Source organism: Bufo gargarizans, chromosome 2, assembly GCF_014858855.1.
Source record: "Bufo gargarizans isolate SCDJY-AF-19 chromosome 2, ASM1485885v1, whole genome shotgun sequence".
NCBI classification, from domain to species: domain Eukaryota; kingdom Metazoa; phylum Chordata; class Amphibia; order Anura; family Bufonidae; genus Bufo; species Bufo gargarizans.
In genome coordinates this window covers 68,947,561-68,967,010 of record NC_058081.1, presented here as the reverse complement: position 1 = coordinate 68,967,010, position 19,450 = coordinate 68,947,561, and the positions used below count along the sequence as shown (strand labels likewise).

General features: G+C 44.6%; 1 protein-coding gene and 1 non-coding gene across 4 annotated transcripts in view; one reads left to right on the top strand and one right to left on the bottom strand.

Annotated features, from left to right (window-relative positions):
- The first annotated feature begins 5,527 nt into the window (after positions 1 to 5,527).
- Positions 5,528 to 19,450, top strand: part of LOC122929449 (CD209 antigen-like protein C) — an 87,303-nt gene continuing 73,380 nt past the window's right edge. For all 3 annotated transcript variants that reach the window (XM_044283023.1, XM_044283022.1, XM_044283021.1), the window contains exon 1: positions 5,528 to 5,639. In XM_044283023.1, the coding sequence (XP_044138958.1) occupies positions 5,591 to 5,639 (49 nt within the window). In that variant the 5' untranslated portion in view covers positions 5,528 to 5,590. The remainder of the gene's footprint in view (positions 5,640 to 19,450) is intronic.
- On the bottom strand, positions 7,008 to 7,115 carry LOC122929807. Its single transcript, XR_006388026.1, has one exon. It is a non-coding gene; the product is annotated as a U6 spliceosomal RNA (small nuclear RNA).

Below are 19,450 nucleotides of genomic sequence, written 5' to 3'. Positions count from 1 at the left end.
CAGGGGCCTGATGGGATACACCCAAGGCTATTAAAAGAGCTTAGCGGTAAACTAGCAAAACCATTAACAGATTTATTTAACCAATCACTGGTAACAGGAGTCGTCCCAAAAGATTGGAAATTAGCAAATGTTGTGCCCATTTACAAGAAAGGTAGTATGGAGGAATCGGGAAACTATAGGCCAGTAAGCCTGACATCAATAGTGGGGATATTAATGGAAACCATACTTAAAGAGGACCTTTCACTGATCCTGACATTGTGAACTAAGTATACAGACATTGAGAGCGGCGCATGGGAATCTCACTGCACTTACTATTATCCCTGGGCGCCGCTCCGTTCTCCCGCTATGCCCTCCGGTATCTTCGGTCACTAAGTTATAGTACGCAGAGATTTCGGTCACTAAATTATGGTAGGCAGAGTCTGCCCTTGTTCTGCTGTAGCGCTGGCCAATCGCAGCGCAGAGCTCACAGCCTGGGAGAAAATAACCTCCCAGGCTGTGAGCTCTGCGCTGCGATTGGCCAGCGCTACAGCAGAACAAGGGCAGACTCCGCCTACCATAACTTAGTGACCGAAATCTCCGCCTACCATAACTTAGTGACCGAAGCTACCGGAGGGCATAGCGGGAGAACGGAGCGGCGCCCATGGATAATAGTAAGTGCAGTGAGATCCCCGGGCGCCGCTCTCCATGTCTGTATACTTAGTTCACAATGTCAGGATCAGTGAAAGGTCCTCTTTAAGGACAGGATTGTGGACCCTCACCCCTAATTGTTTAGATGGTCAACTCAGCAGCAGGCCCTACCCCCTAATGTTTTTAGATGGTCAGCTGAGCAGCAGACCCTCCCCCTAATGTTTTAGAGGGTCAGATCCGCAGCAGACCCACACCCCTAATGTTTTAGATGGTCAGATCAGCAGCAGGCCCTCGCTCCTAATTTTTTAGATGGTCAGCTCAGCAGCAGACCCTCACCCCTATTGTTTTAGAAGGTCAGATCAGCAGCAGACCCTCACCCCTAATTTTTTAGATGGTCAGCTCAGCAGCAGACCCTCACCCCTAATTTTTTAGATGGTCAGATCAGCAGCAGGCCCTCGCCCCTAATGTTTTAGAGGGGCGGTCACTGTGAAAGTAACTGTTAAAGGGACGGTCACTGTGAAAGTCACTGTTAAAGGGACGGTCACTGTGAAAGTCACTGTCAAAGGGACGGTCACTGTGAAAGTCACTGTTAAAGGGGCGGTCACTGTTAAAGTCAGTGTTAAAGGGGCGGTCACTGTGAAAGTCAGTGTTAAAGGGGCGGTCAGTGTTGAAGGGGGGCCACTGTGAAAGTCACTGTTAAAGGGGCGGTCACTGTGAAAGTCACTGTTAAAGAGGCAGTCACTGTGAAAGTTACTGTTAAAGGGGCGGTCACTGTGAAAGGGGCGGTCACTGTGAAAGGGGCGGTCACTGTGAAAGTCACTGTTAAAGGGGCAGTCACTGTGAAAGTAACTTTTAAAGGGCGGCCACTGTGAAAGTCATTGTTAAAGGGGCGGTCATTGTTAAAGGGGCGGCCACTGTGAAAGTCACTGTTAAAGGAGCCATCACTGTTAAAGGCGTGGTCACTGTGAAAGTCACTGTTAAAGGGGTGGGCACTGTTAAAGGGGCGGTCACTGTGAAAGTCAGTGCTAAAAGGTCGGTCAGTGTTTAAGGGGGAAATACAAATTTCCCCAATAAATGATAAAAAATGCTGTTCACAAAATGCTGAAAGACGGCTGGAGCATTCATCAAACCAAAAGGCATAACCAAATTCTCTAAATGGCCCTCAGGGGTATTGAAGGCCGTCTTCCATTCGTCTCCTTCTCTGACCCTGACCAGGTTGTATGCCCCTCTTAGATCCAACTTGGAAAAAACTTTAGCCCCAACAATCTGGTTAAACAGGTCCGGGATCAGAGGAAGCGGATAAGGGTCACGAATTGTCATACTGTTCAGCTCCCTGAAATCCAGACATGGTCTTAAAGAACCATCTTTTTTTATTAACAAAGAAAAAACCAGCGGCAACAGGTGACTTCGAGGGTCCCTTTCTCAGACTCTCAGAGATATAAGCACGCATAGCGACCCTTTCAGGTTGGGAGAGATTGTATAAACGAGATTTAGGCAGCTTGGCGTCTGGGGTGAGATTAATAGGGCAATCGTACTCCCTGTGAGGGGGCAATTCCTGAACACCACTCTCAGAAAACACATCCGAAAATTCAGAGAGAAAAGATGGTACAGTCTTAGTAGAAACCTCTGAAACAGATGTCGTGAGGCAATTCTCTCTGCAAAAGTCACTCCAACCATTTATTTGCCTCGCTTGCAAATCAATTGTGGGGTTATGTTTAGTGAGCCAGGGTAGCCCCAACACTAGAGGAGTAGGCAACCCGCTTAGGACGAAACATGACACATCCTCAACATGAGTATCACTCACAATCAAAAAACGGATATTGTGAACTATGCCCTTTAACGATTTCTGAGAAAGTGGAACGGAATCAATAGCAAAAACAGGTATATCCTTTCCCAAAGTGCATACATGGAAACCATGAGTTATAGCAAATTGACTATCAATGAGATTGACAGCTGCTCCACTATCTACAAAAATCTCACAAAAAAATTCTTGCTCTCTAGCGCCAGGTAGGACAAAACAGGAACTACAAGCAAACGGAAAACCTTCAATTTCCGCATCAACCTTGCCAATAGTAACAGATGGAACGTCTTTAGAGGATTTTTTTCTTTTTGTTTCTTTATTACTATAAAAAAAACTGCCTGAATCTCCTAGAGGGACAAACATTTGCCAAATGATTTATACCTCCACAACAGAAACAAACCTTCCTATGAGAGCTGAATCTTCTATTGTCAGAGGCAAGCAAACCCAGCTGCATGGGCTCCTGCTCAGAAGGGATTGAGAGCGACTGAGACCCCTGTGCACTGAATGAGACCGCCGCACTGTCCTTGGACTGAGTATGACAGGAAGGAGTGATCTCTCCTCTCTCTCTAAGACGCCTGTCAATACGAACGGCCCGAGACATGGCAGAGTCCAAGGAGGTAGGTCTCTCATGAAAGGCAAATGCATCTTTCAATCCCTCTGAAAGACCATGGCAAACTTGACTTCGGAGTGCAGCATCATTCTAACCAGTATCAGCTGCCCATCTCTGAAATTCTGAACAGTATATCTCTGCGGACTGTTTACCCTGGCATAAAAGACGTGGTCTAGACTCAGCCAGAGCAATACGATCCGGATCATCATATATCTGACCCAGGGCTAAAAAAAATGTATCCACTGAACAGAGGGGCTGTGCCCCCACCAGCAGCGAAAAGGCCCAGGGCTGAGCGTTATCCCTGAGCAGTGAGAAGATGATCCCCACCCTCTGCTCCTCATCACCAGAGGAATGGGGAAGTATGCGAAAATGGAGTTTGCAAGCCTCTCTAAAACTGACAAAATTCTCACTACCCCCGGAGAACGTATCCGGGAGCGAGATTTTAGGCTCAGAACAAACTCCATGAACGCAAGCTGAACTGGTCACCTGAAACTGAGAAACAGTCTTACAGAGATCTGCTACCTCCAATGAAAGACCCTGCATGTGTTCAGTCAAAAGTGAAACCGGATCCATGCTTGAGACGGTTTTGGCGGTTTATAATGTCACGGAAGGTGTACAGAAAACTAGAAGACACAAAATGAAGATCCGACTGACTGGATCCAAAACTAAGGAACAAAAGGGAGAGCCCTGCAACAGACCTAGCTCTCTCCCTAACTGCTCAGCCTATGCAAAAATCTCAATGGTAGATGATCGCATATCCTCGTACCTCGACTGTATAACACCTGAACACTCTATAATAGTGAGGGGACACGACCACCGGCTCCCTACACTAGATACGGAGGGAGTCAGGGTCACCTGGGATCCAGCAAACAGGAAAACACAAATGAATGAACAAAACTTATCTGTGGAAGACTCAGTAGTAGCATCTAGCATGCACACACTCCAGGAAGTTGTATAAACCGCAAAGTGATGCAGTATGGGAAGGGATTTAAAGGGATGCAATCAGTGCAACTACATGACAGCTGAGAGAGGCTAACGAGTGAGAAAACGAAAGCAAAACAAAAGGAACCTCAAGGAGGAGGTTCTGAAGGACGTCTGTCAGAGCTTCTCAGATGTCTGGTGGTGACACAGCCATTGTGAAAGTCACTGCTATTTAATATAAAATTGCAATAAATAAATACCCGAGCAACGCTCAGTAAAAAAATAAAATAAAAATAGGCTGTGTCCTGAGGCGGTTAAACAAGTCCTGATCAATTTGTTATATTGTCAGTTGGAGCTCATATCATGCCAAATTATTTATACCCCAAGTCTGACAGAATATTCATTGCCCCGTCCATCACCCACTTCTAAAGGATGTATGACAGATGTAAACTATGCCGTGCACTGTGCCAGCTCCATCACTAAGATCAGTACCTGATTTTTGACTAAAGGATTTTTTTAATAACATTTACCTAGGATTTCAGCAGAGATATAACGGAAGGATCCTGAGCCCCAATGCAAAAAGCAAAATCTCTAACAAGGACCCTGAATACCATGAGACTACCTACAAGATGAAAGGGCCTTCGGGCCCCCACAGACTCCATGGTTTTGGTGCAATTGCTCTGCTCCTTTCATACCAAATATTGTTACTCCCCTTTCTTGTTCTGGTGAAACGAAACTGAACCAATTCAGATTTTCAAGTTTGACTATTGATAATTACTTTATTTAACACTAGCTGATGACCCGGCATTGCTCGGGTATTTATTTATTGCAATTTTATATTAAATAACAGTAACTTTCACAATGGCCGCCCCTTTAACTGTGACCGTCCCTTTAACAGTGAGATTTACAGTGACCACCCCTTTAACAGTGACCTCCACAGTGCCCACCTCTTTAACAGTGAACTCCGCGATGCCCGCCCCTTTAACAGTGAACTCCACTGTGCCCGCCCCTTTAACAGTGAACCCCACAGCGCCTGCCCCTTTAACAGTGAACTCCATAGCGCCTGTCCGTTTAATAGTGGCCCCTGCCCCCCATGCATGTAGCAGTGTAGTTGTGCCGTCATACGTCATATGACTGAATATTTAAGGACCTGCGAACTGCTAAAACATGTGATCAGTTGTTATGGCAACCTGGAGTAGGACCTGCGAGCTTCTATTGGCTGATAAGGGACATGTGACCGTGTGTATGGCAGTTAGGATTTAAGTGAAAGGCTGGCATGCTTGTATTGGATAATGCAGGTCATATTTTGGGAATATCTCGGGAACGGTACGTCCTAGAGAGCTGAGACCCCGGCAAGGGGTAGCAAGGGATGTATATACCAAGTTTCGTTGAAATGGATGGTTGCGTTTTTGTGTTTTCGCTGAACATAGACACATACATACACACATACGTCCTTTTTTTATATATATAGATTTTAGGAAGTTTTGTACATCTTACAGTTTCAGCTGCCCTCTCATGGGCACTCACTTCTCTTTTCTAGATGTTCACCATGTAAAGAGAAAATAAGAGTTTCGTAGTGACACTTGATGCTGACCGGGACGCAGTATAACATTGCAGCGCGGGACTAAAGAATGAAAGGAAAAGAAAGGAAGAATATTCAAGATGGTACAGGGAGAAATGGTAAGTTTTATACCCACTATGGTGTACACTTCTTCAGAGGATTTTATTCTCTCTTCATTTCATGTCCTAATCACAGTTGAATCAAACTAGCAGATTTCTGACATTATTAGCCTCTCAGTGTTGGATGTGTCGGGCTACATTCACACGACTGTATGTGTTTAGTGGTCCGGAAAACACTGATCCGCAAAAAATACTGATCACGTCCTTTTGGCATCCGTATTGCATCAGTTTTTTTTTTTGCGGAGCCATTGTAATGCCTATCCTTGTCCACAAAACGGACAAGAATTAGGCTCCATTCACACGTCCGCAACGTGTTTTTTTCGGATCCGCAAAACACGGACAGCGGCAATGTGCGTTACGCATTTTGCGGACCGCACATTGCCGGCACTATTAGAATATGTCTGTTCTTGTCAGCAATTGCGGACAAGAATAGGACATGCTCTAATTTTTTGCGGAACGGAAATGCGGACCCGGAAGTGCGGATCCGCAATTCCGTGTCCGGGCAGCACATTGTGCTGCCTCATAGAAACGAATGGGTCCGCAATTCCGTTCCGCAAAATGCGGAACAAAATTGCGGACGTGTGAATGGAGCCTAAGACATGCTCTATATTTTTTGCGGGGCTACGGAACAGACATCCGGATGCGGACAGCACACATTGAAATGGGTCCTCATCTAATCCGCAAAAAAAACTGAATGGATACGGAAACAAAATACGTTTGTGTGCATGTAGCCTTAGGGCTCATGCACACGAACGTATTTTCTTTCTGTGTCCATTAAGTTTTTTTGGCAGACCATATGCGGAACCGTTCATTTCAATGGGCCCTCAAAAAAACTAAAGTTACTCCGCGTGCATTCCGTTTCCGTATGTTCCGCAAAAAAAAGAGCATGTCCTATTATTGTCCGCATTACGGACAAGGATAGGACTGTTCTATTAGGGGCCAGCTGTTCCGCAAAATACGGAATGCACATGGACGTTATCTGTATTTTTTGCCGATCCATTTTTTTGCGGACTGCAAAATACTGTGCATAAGCCCTTAGGGTTCATTCACACGTCCGCAACAGTTTTGCAGACCGCATATGTCCGGCCCTGTGATAGAAATGCCTATTCTTGTCCGTGGCTGCGAAAAAGAATAAGGCATGTTCTATTTATTGAAAATGAATGGGTCCGCACTCGTTCCGCAAAATTCAGCAGAACGGATATGGACCCATTTTGCAGATGTGTGACCGGTTATAGTAAGCTTTTTCAATCCATACTCATGGACTTCTGGTATTTCACCTTTATCTTTTCTTCATTCAGTATATCCAAACGCACAGTCGATAACCGTATACACCATGAAGGACTCGCTTCATCCTCCTCCCCTCTGCGCAAAAATATGGAATGCTTCAGGAACTTGCGTGTCATCCTTGTGCAGGGGCCTTGCTAATCTTCTCTGTATCGTTCCAGTTTTAGTATATGAGCTGTCGAAGGATGACACGCAAATTCGTGAAGCGTTACGTATTTTTGCGCGGAGGGGGGGTGGAGTGATGTGCATCTCAGCATCCCTCGTGGTGTACGCTTTTGGATATGCTGAATATAGGAAAGATGAAGGTGAAATACCGGATATCCGCAATTATGGATTGAAAAAGCTCACTATAAGATTTGTAGATCGATTGTATTCTAGGAGAATTTGAAATTCTCATGTACACGGTGCAGATTTTTTCTGTGCGGATTTCAAAATCCACAGCATGTCAATTTATATTATTTTTCCTGACCGGATTTTCTCCATTCACTTCAATTGGGAGAATAAAATCTGCATGCGTAATATCTGCACCAAATCTGCATCAAATCCACATGCAAATCCGCACGGATTTCCCTGCGAACACCTGCGGATTTCAATGCGCATTCTCCACACATAAATCCTGAACGTGTGCATTTACCCTAACACATGCAGCACTGAGAGGCTACCCCCTATCTGACGTCTGCTAGTTTCATTTAACTGAGATTTGCGGGGGGATAGTGGAGCTCCCTGTGCAGACGGCGCTGTTTTACAAGTGGCATTTTCTAGTTTGATGTAAATATCACTATCACTTACAAACCGCCTAAAGGGCAAAAAATCCTATACGTTTTCCACAGATTTTACATTCTTTTCTATATAAAACGACATTCTTCAATCATTTATCTCACAGAATAAACCTCTTATTTTGATTAATTACATAAAGAATGTAGTTCTATATAAAAAAAAAAATTGGAAATCAGTGATAAACAAATGGGATTTTTTGCCCTTTGGGCAATTTGTTTATACAGTGGATAGAAAAAGTCTACACACCCCTGTTAGAATGTCAGGTTTTTGTGCTGTAAAAAAATTTGACAAAGATAAATTATTTCTGAACTTTTTCCACCTTTAATGTGACCTATAAACTGTACAACTCAATTGAAAAACAAACTGAAATATTTTAGGTAGAGGGAAGAAAACAAAAAAAATAAAATAATAATATGGTTGCATAAGTGTGCACACTCTTAAACTAATACTTTGTTGAAGCACCTTTTGATTTGATTACATCACTCAGTCTTTTTGGGTATGAGTCTATCAGCATGGCACATTTTGAAATCTGTCAGATTGCGGGGGCATCTCCTGTGCACAGCCCTCTTCAGATCACCCCACATATTTTCAATCGGATTCAGGTCTGGGCTCTGGCTGGGCCATTCCAAAACTTTAGTCTTCTTCTGGTGAAGCCATTCCTTTGTTGATTTGGATGTACAGTACAGACCTAAAAGTTTGGACACACCTTCTCATTCAAAGAGTTCTCTTTATTTTCATGACTATGAAAATTGTAGATTCACACTGAAGGCATCAAAACTATGAATTAGCACATGTGGAATTATATACCTAACAAACAAGTGTGAAACAACTGAAATTATGTCATATTCTAGGTTCTTCAAAGTAGCCACCTTTTGCTTTGATTACTGCTTTGCACACTCTTGGCATTCTCTTCATGAGCTTCAAGAGGTAGTCCCCTGAAATGGTTTTCACTTCACAGGTGTGCCCTGTCAGGTTTAATAAGTGGGATTTCTTGCCTTATAAATGGGGTTGGGACCATCAGTTGCGTTGAGGAGAAGTCAGGTGTATATACAGCTGATAGTCCTACTGAATAGACTGTTAGAATATGTATTATGGCAAGAAAAAAGCAGCTAAGTAAAGAAAAACGAGTGGCCATCATTACTTTAAGAAATTAAGGTCAGTCAGTTAGCCGAAAAATTGGGAAAACTTTGGAAGTAAGGGCTATTTGAACATGAAGAAGAGTGATGGGGTGCTGCGCCAGATGACCTGGCCTCCACAGTCACCGGACCTGAACCCAATCAAGATGGTTTGGGGTGAGCTGGACCGCAGAGTGAAGGCAAAAGGGCCAACAAGTGCTAAGCATCTCTGGGAACTCCTTCAAGACTGTTGGAAGACCATTTCAGGTGACTACCTCTTGAAGCTCATCAAGAGAATGCCAAGAATGTGCAAAGCAGTAATCAAAGCAAAAGGTGGCTACTTTGAAGAACATACAATATGACATATTTTCTGTTGTTTCACACTTATTTGTTATGTATATAATTCCACATGTGTTAATTCATAGTTTTGATGCCTTCATAGTCATGAAAATAAAGAAAACTCTTTGAATGAGAAGGTGTGTCCAAACTTTTGGTCTGTACTGTATACTTTCGGTCATTGTCATGCTGAAAGAAGAAGTTTCTCTTCATGTTCAGCTTTCTAGCAGAAGCCTGAAGGTTTTGTGTCAATATTGACTGGTATTTGGAACGGTTCATAATTCCCTCTAGCTTAACTAAGGCCAGTTCCAGCTGAAGAAAAACAGCCCCTTGGCATGATGCTGCCACCACCATGCTTCACTGTGGGTATGGTGTTCTTTTGGTGATGTGCAGTGTTGTTTTTGCGCCAAACATATCTTTTGGAATTATGGCCAAAAAGTTCAACCTTGGTTTCATCAGACCATAACACCTTTTCCCACATGCTTTTGGGAGACTTCAGATGTGTTTCTGCAAAATGTAGCCTGGCTTGGATGTTTTTCTTTGTAAGAGGGGGAGGGCTGCTTTAGCTGCTGATATCTCCTGAATACATGCTAATCCTAGAAATCCAAAAATATATCAACTTTATTTCAATTATGATACTTAAAAACACACATTTATTGAACCCCTTTAAAAAAATCTTCTGGATTTTTTTTAAATATGGCGCCCACTGATGCTGAGCAAGTGCCATGGCCAGAAGGTGACTTACTGTACAGTCGTGGCCAAAAGTTTTGAGAATTACATAAATATTGGATATTGGAAAAGTTTCTGCTTAAGTTTTTATAATAGCAATTTGCATATACTCCAGAATGTTATGACGAGTGATCAGATGAATTGCATAGTCCTTCTTTGCCATGAAAATTAACTTAATCCCCAAAAAACCTTTCCACTGCATTTCATTGCTGTCATTAAAGGACCTGCTGAGATCATTTCAGTAATCGTCTTGTTAATTCAGGTGAGAATGTTGACAAGCACAAGGCTGGAGATCATTATGTCAGGCTGATTGGGTTAAAATGGCAGACTTGACCTGTTAAAAGGATGGTGATGCTTGAAATCATTGTTCTTCCATTGTTAACCATGGTGACCTGCAAAGAAACGCGTGCAGCCATCATTGCGTTGCATAAAAATGGCTTCACAGGCAAGGATATTGTGGCTACTAAGATTGCACCTCAATCAACAATTTATAGGATCATCAAGAACTTCAAGGAAAGAGGTTCAATTCTTGTTAAGAAGGCTTCAGGGCGTCCAAGAAAGTCCAGCAAGCGCCAGGATCATCTCCTAAAGAGGATTCAGCTGCAGGATCGGAGTGCCACCAGTGCAGAGCTTGCTCAGGAATGTCAGCAGGCAGGTGTGAGCGCATCTGCACGCACAGTGAGGCGAAGACTTTTGGAAGATGGCCTGGTGTCAAGAAGGGCAGCAAAGAAGCCACTTCTCTCCAAAAAAAAAACATCAGGGACAGATTGATCTTCTGCAGAAAGTTTGGTGAATGGACTGCTAAGGACTGGGGCAAAGTCATATTCTCCGATGAAGCCTCTCTCCGATTGTTTGGGGCATCTGGAAAAAGGCTTGTCCAGAGAAGAAAAGGTGAGCGCTACCATCAGTCCTGTGTCATGCCAACAGTAAAGCATCCTGAGACCATTCATGTGTGGGGTTGCTTCTCATACAAGGGAGTGGGCTCACTCACAATTTTGCCCAAAAACACAGCCATGAATAAAGAATGGTACCAAAACACCCTCCAACAGCAACTTCTTCCAACAATCCAACAACAGTTTGGTGAAGAACAATGCATTTTCCAGCACGATGGAGCACCGTGGCATAAGGCAAAAGTGATAACTAAGTGGCTCGGGGACCAAAACGTTGACATTTTGGGTCCATGGCCTGGAAACTCCCCAGATCTTAATCACATTGAGAACTTGTGGTCAATCCTCAAGAGGCGGGTGGACAAACAAAAACCCACTAATTCTGACAAACTCCAAGAAGTGATTATGAAAGAATGGGTTGCTATCAGTCAGGAATTGGCCCAGAAGTTGATTGGGAGCATGCCCAGTCGAATTGCAGAGGTCCTGAAAAAGAAGGGCCAACACTGCAAAAACTGACTCTTTGCATAAATGTCATGTAATTGTCGATAAAAGCCTTTGAAACGTATGAAGTGCGTGTAATTATATTTCACTACATCACAGAAACAACTGAAACAAACATCTAAAAGCAGTTTAGCAGCAAACTTTGTGAAAACTAATATGTGTGTCATTCTCAAAACTTTTGGCCACGACTGTACATAGCAAACACCTGCCTACAGTGTCTGTGATCAAAGGCAACTCCGATGACGGACATTTAACCCCACGGCTCATGATCAGTTGTGATCATGAGATGACCGAACACCGCAGCAAGAATACGGGAGCTAATCAGTTGCTAGGGCAGCCATAAGCCTTGTAACAGCTCCGAGGCCTGTCATAGTAAAGTTCCTATTGAGCCCTCCCTCAGGTACGGCTCAGTAGAAACACAGCAATTTTTTCATAGACTGCAATGGTAAGCCTTTACAGTTTAAGGTAGAAGTTATCTAATGATTGCATGTTCCAACTGGTATTATTCAGCAGGATAATGCTGGCCCACACACAGCAAGGGTTTCTAGAAATGTCTCCACTAAATTATAATGTTTCTTTGGCTGCCCTGTCTTCAGATTTATCATCGATCGGGCATTTATGGGACCAGCTGAGATGCCAACTTCAGCAACCTAGGAGTAAGCAGGATCTACAGGCCCAGTACCTGTATGTGCGGCGAACATAGACGTCCCTTTCAATGAAAGCTTTTCTCGTGATGCCAGTTGCATTGAAGCAACAAGGGACAGAGTCCCCTTAAGTAGATGATGTTGGTGGTACCCAGGTGTAGGAATTCCAGAGTGGTGTAAGGGTAGCCTATAATGTCCCTTTGGATGTGGCTGTGCATGTGTCACGGTGCTCCTACCTGGATATCCTGGAACCCTAGGCGTAGTCGTCCGCAGCAGTGCAAATAAGGTAAATAGTTGAGGGATTTGTAGAATAAACGGAGTCCATGCCTTGTATATAGTTGATAACAGCTTTACTTGAGTAAACTTTCATCAGGAAAGCAATCTTCCAACTTTATCTTGGTTACCAGTAAGGTTTGGCATTAATTCTGGCAGGCAAACACACTCGGCTCTGCAACGTCTGTTGCTCACTAGCTCTGCTGTGCTAACAGGATCAAATAGAAACTTTTCCTTTCTGTAGGCTGGACTTAGCTTGGTAGTCTTACTCTGTCTTTATCTTTATCTTTATCTGTATCTTTATCCTTATCTCTATCTTTATCCAGGGAACTTATCATCCTGTCTTCTGAGGCTCTTTGCTTTTCTCTCTTGTTCTAGCAGAGCAGATATGGCTCTGCTGACTGTCACACAGCCTTCCCTTAGGAGGGGTACTCTAAACTCTCTCCTGCAGGGCTCGTCCAGCAGGGACGAGGGTCTGCTACCTTCCCCAAGCAGGGGGTAAGATAGACTCGACCTCTCCCCTAGAAGGAGTAGGCTAGACTGACCTTCACTATCTAGTCCCTCCCTTTCCTAGAGAGGGCTATAATGGAAAGAAAGGTTCCATTCTGTGTAACATAGCTCTGCCAAGCTTGCTGCCACCTGCTGGTGAACCAGGCACATTACATTCAACAGTCACAAATTCAGAAATACAAATACACAACCGTAGAAGATAGTGGGGGGTGGGGTCTAAAAGGTGGCAATGCACTTCTGGGGCATTCATGGGTGTAGGAACCCCCAAAAATCTGGGGGGGGACAGCATTTTTTCTCGCCGGGTATATTCTTATTCAGTAAGCTGCGAGTTGTTTATATCGTTAAATTTTAAGTGTGTGTGTGTGTGAAAAATCTCACAACAAAAAAATATGCAAAAGGAACAGTTCTTTGTTTATCAGGTCACAGAAATTAGCCAAACGTTTGGCATATATTTCAGTTATTCCGGGTACTTTCTCTGGCACTCCCTCCGCCGAAACAATAATCTCCCCTTATGTATAATTTACTTACAGTTCTGAAGACTCAGGGGGTGCTGGCTGGCTTGGCCTCAGGGGTGCTGGCTGGCTTGGCCTCGGGGGTGCTGCTTGCTTGGCCTCAGGGGTGCTGGCTGGCTTGGCCGGGCAGAAGGAGTGTAGGAGACTGTGAGGCCTTTTTCTCCAAGCTGCATCTGGATCAGTGCTCTGGGCAGCTGGGCTCCAGGCTGGAAGTGGGCACAATAAGAAAAAAATATTTTTCATTACACCTCAGGTCAGACCACCAATCAGACCCCAATGTTAATCAGACCTCAGCTAACAGCCCCAATAAGATCCCCAATGTTAATAAGACCTCAGATCACACCTCAGCTCAGACCCCAATATAATGCCCCCCAATCAGACCTCAGATAAGAGCCCTATGCCTCATAGCAGCCCCTAGTGCCTTCCAGCAGCCCCCAGTGCCTCTCATCAGCCCCCAGTACCTCTCATCAGCCCCCCAGTGCCTCTCATCAGCCCCCAGTGCCTCTCATCAGCTCCCCCAGTGCCTCTCATCAGCCCCCCCATCAGCCAGTAATAACAGCCCCCCAATCATGTGCCAGTAATAACAGCCCCCCCAATCATGTGCCAGTAATAACAGCCCCCCCCAATCATGTGCCAGTAATAACAGGGCCCTCCCCCAATCATGTGCCAGTAATACTAGACCCCCCAATCATGTGCCAGTAATACCAGGGCCCCCCCAATCATGTGCCAGTAATAACAGCCCCCCTAATCATGTGCCAGTAATAACAGCCCCCCCAATCATGTGCCAGTAATAACAGCCCCCCCAATCATGTGCCAGTAATAACAGGCCCCCCCAATCATGTGCCAGTAATAACAGGGCACCCCAATTATGTGCCAGTAATAACAGGGCCCCCCTAATCATGTGCCAGTAATAACAGGCCCCCCAACCATGTGCCAGTAATACCAGGGCCCCGCCAATCATGTGCCAGTAATAACAGACCCCTCAATCATGTGCCAGTAATACCAGGGCCCCCCAATCACGTGCCAGTAATAACAGACCCCCCCAATCATGTTCCAGTAATGCCAGACCCCCCCAATCATGTGCCAGTAATACCAGAGCCCCCCCAATCATGTGCCAGTAATTCCAGGGACCCCCAATCATGTGCCAGTAATACCAGGGCCCCCCAATCATGTGCCAGTAATACCAGGGCCCCCAATCATGTGCCAGTAATACCAGGGCCCCCCCAATCATGTGCCAGTAATAACAGCCCCCCAATCATGTGCCAGTAATAACAGGGCCCCCCAATCATGTGCCAGTAATAACAGGCCCCCCCCCAATCATGTGCCAGTAATAACAGCCCCCACCCCCAATCATGTGCCAGTAATACCAGGGCCCCCCAATCATGTGCCAGTAATAACAGACCCCCCGCCAATCATGTGCCAGTAATACCAGGGCCCCCCAATCATGTGCAAGTAATAACAGGCCCCCCCAATCATGTGCCAGTAATACCAGGGCCCCCCAATCATGTGCCAGTAATGCACAGGGCAGGATGGAGATTTCACAAGTAGAAAGACTGTGAAATCTCCATACCCCTGAGGGCGCATGCGCGGTTGGGTGCACGCGCTGTGTCCCTGCGCATAGGGGCGTGCGAACTGGAAGTCACGTGGCGGGGGTAGGAAAATTTTATAGTTCGGTTAAAATTTTACACCGGCGCAGCCTGGCCCCATCCTTCCCTCAAGTAGTGTGCCCGCCTTGCCTGCCAGTGACACTAGTTGCCAGTTGTACACTACTTGGGGGAAGGGTGGGGCCCGGCTGTGCCGGCCATCTGTGTACTACAAAAATGTATGCGTTAACAGATGCCTCAGACTGATGCCGTACACTGGCGTCCATTCACCATACAGTTCCATTGTAAAAAAACATATACGTTAACGTATGCATTTTTTACTTGACTCTGCAGCATACAAAAACGTGGAGTGCTGCACATTTGTATACATTAAACCGATAGGAAAAACGTGATGTGAACACACATTGGGGGGGAGGGGGGCGTACTTAAATTTGCTGTGGGGCCCAGTCAGTTCCTGCTACATCACTGCACATCTCCTTCTCTCCTCCAGGCCTGGCTCACTGCTGCAGCGGGCCGCCGGAGAGAAGGAGCGCAGGGAGCTGTGGTTAGTGAATGACAGGACCACCAGCTCCCCTGCAATGATAGGTATGTGAGGGGGCCACTGGAGGGTCATTCATCACACTGTGAGGGCCCCTTACACAGTATAATGACTCCCAGTGCCCCCCATTTAGTATAATGATCCCCATTGACCCTCCATTTAGCATAATGACCACTAGAGCCCCCATTAAATATAATAACCCCTCGTGCCCCCTCCATACAGTATAACCCCCAGTGTGGGGGCGACTGGGGATCATTATTCTGAATGGAGGGTCACTGTGGGGTCATTATACTGTGAGGGCCCTTTACATAGTATAATGACCCCCCAGTGTCCCCCATTTAGTATAATGATCACCAATGACCCTCCATTCTGTATAATGACCCCCAGAGCCCCCTCCATACAGTATTCCCCCAGTGTGGGGGCTACTGGGGGTCATTATTCTGAATGGGGGCAACTGGGGGTTATTATTCTGAATGCAGAGCCACAGGTGGTCATTATACAGTGGGGGGGGGGGAATTGGGGGTTCATTATACTGTGTGAAGGGCCACTAGTAGTCATTATACTGTGTGAAGGGCCACTAGTAGTCATTATACTGTATAGGGGCCACTGGGGGTCATTATACCGTGTGGGAGCCACAGGGGGACATGTCAATGTAAAAAAATGCCTCATGGGGGCCCACTGGAATTTATCGCCCAAGGGCCCACATGAACCTGGAGCCGGCCCTGTGTGTCCCGACTCCAGCACAGTACGGCTCAGGCGGCGCGATGACGTCATCTCGCCGCCTACGCCGGCCTCTGATAGGCTGCTGGCCTAGTAGTGACGGCAGCCTATCAGAGGAACAGGAAAGGGACAAACCTCCCTGTACTGCTCCTCCGCACAGCCTTCTGTTTGTATCGCTGTCCTGAGGACGGCGATACAAACAGATCACTATGGAGATGAGCGCTTCTCTTCCACAATGGAAGCGCTCATCTCAGTGCCTGCCCCGCCGCCGCACACACTGCCGCTGGGGAGGATTTGACCAAACCTGTCCCCCCCCCGCATTATTACCTGGGGGGGATTTGTCCCCCCGTCCCCCCCGCTTCCTACGCCCATGGGGGCATTACATATACCTCAGTGTCTAACCGTATCTCCATCTTGTATCCAGGCTAGAGGCCATATCTCATCTTGTATCCAGGCTAGAGACCGTATCTCATCTTGTATCCAGGCTAGAGGCCGTGTCCCATCTTGTATCTGGGCTAGAGGCCGTGTCCCATCTTGTATGCGGGCTAGAGGCCGTGTCCCATCTTGTATCCGGGCTAGAGGCCGTGTCCCATCTTGTATCCAGGCTAGAGGCCATGTCCCATCTTGTATCTGGGCTAGAGGCTGTGTCCCATCTTGTATCTGGGCTTGAGGCCATATCTCACCTTGTATCCAGGCTAGAGGTAGCACAACAGGGTCCAAGAGCCTCCTTTTATTGTACAGTTTCCCCCAAAAAATTCTCCTTTCGCTCTAATTTTGTAATCACTCACATATATTATAAAAAGTGTCATTCCAACAACTCCTTGGTGTTTTTTTTTTATTTTTTTTATTGTCAATGAACACATAACAAAAAGTAACAATGAAGCCCATAAAACAATTTCATATTTTCCCAATTCCACCACATTTTTCCCAGCTTCCCAATTAATGGAATAATTAAATGGATGTCCTGCAGATCATAGAACATGGCCTATTCTTGTCCACTTTGTGGATAAGAAGAGGCATTTTTACTACTGGGTCCACGAAAAATGCGGCGCATCCATATTTTGTGAATCTGCAGTTTGTAGACCTTAAAATACATATGGTCGTGTGCATGAGGCCTTGCTGTTATGGGTGTTGACTTTCCCACACAAATATATTTGCCAGACGGGGCTGTGTGCCCAATCTCATGCCATCAATATCGCTGTCCCCAACATTGGTGGTTCAGTGGTGGCCAGGTGATGGAAAGTTTGGTGTCTATCAATTCGATAGGCACCAAACTTTCCATCACCTGGCCACCACTGAACCACCAAATTTTTTTTTAATTTATTTTTTTTATATCTCTTTATTTCCATCATCTCAAAATTCATCGTCAATAGATTAGATAAAAGTTAAATTTTTAATCCATCAGAAAGAAAACATTCTAATCTTTTTCTATACATACACAAATATTTTTACTCCCCATTTACCCACCCTCCTATCACCCTTATGGGGAGGGAGAGGGGGACGTGTAATACAACAAAACAAAAAAAATAAGAAAAAATAAATAAAAAAAAGCTCAATCTATCCAGCCCTAAAGTAACCACCTCTTCCATATTTCATCAACAGTTTTTTCTTTTCTACTATGGCCCTCCATCACCCGTTCTTCTTTAATCAAGTCGTCAACTGCTTTTCTCCACTGCCGAGCTGTTGGGGAGTCAGCCCCTACCCATTTCTTAAGTATTAAGAGTCTAGCTTGAAATAGCACTTTACTCAGGACAATACGTATATCTCTATTTAGACTCAGGTGTTCGGTTTCCCCCAAAATACAAGTCATGGGATCTTCTGATATTTGAACCTTCAAAATTCGGTATATAGTATCTGTTATTTCTGTCCAATATCTGAACAGTCTTGGGCATCTCCAAAAACAATGTATTAAATCAGCATTCTCTCCCCCACATTTTATACAATCATCCGAAGCTCTAACACCCATTCTTTTCAATATCCATGGGGATCTATGCAACCTATGAACTACAAAGAATTGTGAGATCTTATGTGAACCCCTGTTTGAGACTCGAGAATAGTTCTTTAAAGCATCGTTTCATTTTTCTTCCGTAAAGAATTGAAGTTCGTTCTCCCATTTTTTCCTAGCTAATATTGTAACCCGTTTCTTTTTTCCCTCCATTAATATCTTATATCTTTTTGCCGTTATTCCTCCTCTTTCACCCACATTAGTACATTTGTGCAATAACTCTTTCCATCTTATATTTGTCCTCTTGCATAGCTGACCTCAATGCATTCCTAAGCTGAAAGTATTTATATATGTCCTTTTGCGGTATACCAAACTTTCTAACCATTGTATTAAAGTCTTTCAATTTTACCCTGTTCGAATATCTGGTTTAAGTATTTCATCCCATTTTTTTCCCAGTCTATATACGTCTTAATCCCCTGCAGTTCCTTAAGGTTAATATTTTTCCATATAGGTGTATATTGCAAAAACCCTTTAATCTCTAGTATTTTTTTAATTTCCACCCATATGTATTCCAGTAAGTTTAAAACTCTATTTCCGATGCTATTTCTCCCCAGTGTACCTGATTCCAGCACCTCTAAAAAGTTCCATTCTTCTTTCCACCCCAATCTATTTACTACCTGCCTACCAACCAAACCATCTAAACTACTTTTTATTTGACCATATTGTGTAATTATATAGTAAAAAAAAACAATTCGGAACTGCTAATCCACCTTCTCTCACTGGGAGCTGGAGTATCTCTCTCTTTATTCTGGGAATCTTACCTTTCCAGAGGAAATCTCCCATTAAACTATCATGTAGTCTAAAAGTACCCTGCGACAACCTAACTGGGGCATTTTGAAGAACATATAGTATTTTAGGGAGGAAAACCATATTTATTAAATTTACACGACCCCTGTATTGAAATTGGTAATCTACGCCAGACATGTATTTTGGCCCTAAGTTCTTTTAATAGGGGGAGCACATTTAATTTTTCATATTCTTCTATATTTCCAGAGATTTGTATCCCTAAGTATTTAAAGTTTTCTTGTTTTCCCAACACCTGCACCTTTAAAAGCCCCTGTGGTTGTGCATCTCCCAACATCAACATATATGATTTCCCCCAATTAATATTTAATCCAGAAAAACAACCAAACTTATCTATTATGTCTATAACTCTATTAAACTGATCCCCACTATTATGCATAAATAACAAAATATCATCCGCGTACATTAACAATTTTTCTTCCCCACCCCCATAGTGAAAACCTTTAATTTCCCTGTCATTTCTTATTATACATGCCATAGGTTCAATCGCAATAGCGAATAATAGTGGAGAGAGAGGGCATCCCTGCCTAGTGCCCCGATATAGGGCAAGGGGCAGGGACAAGCTCCCGTCC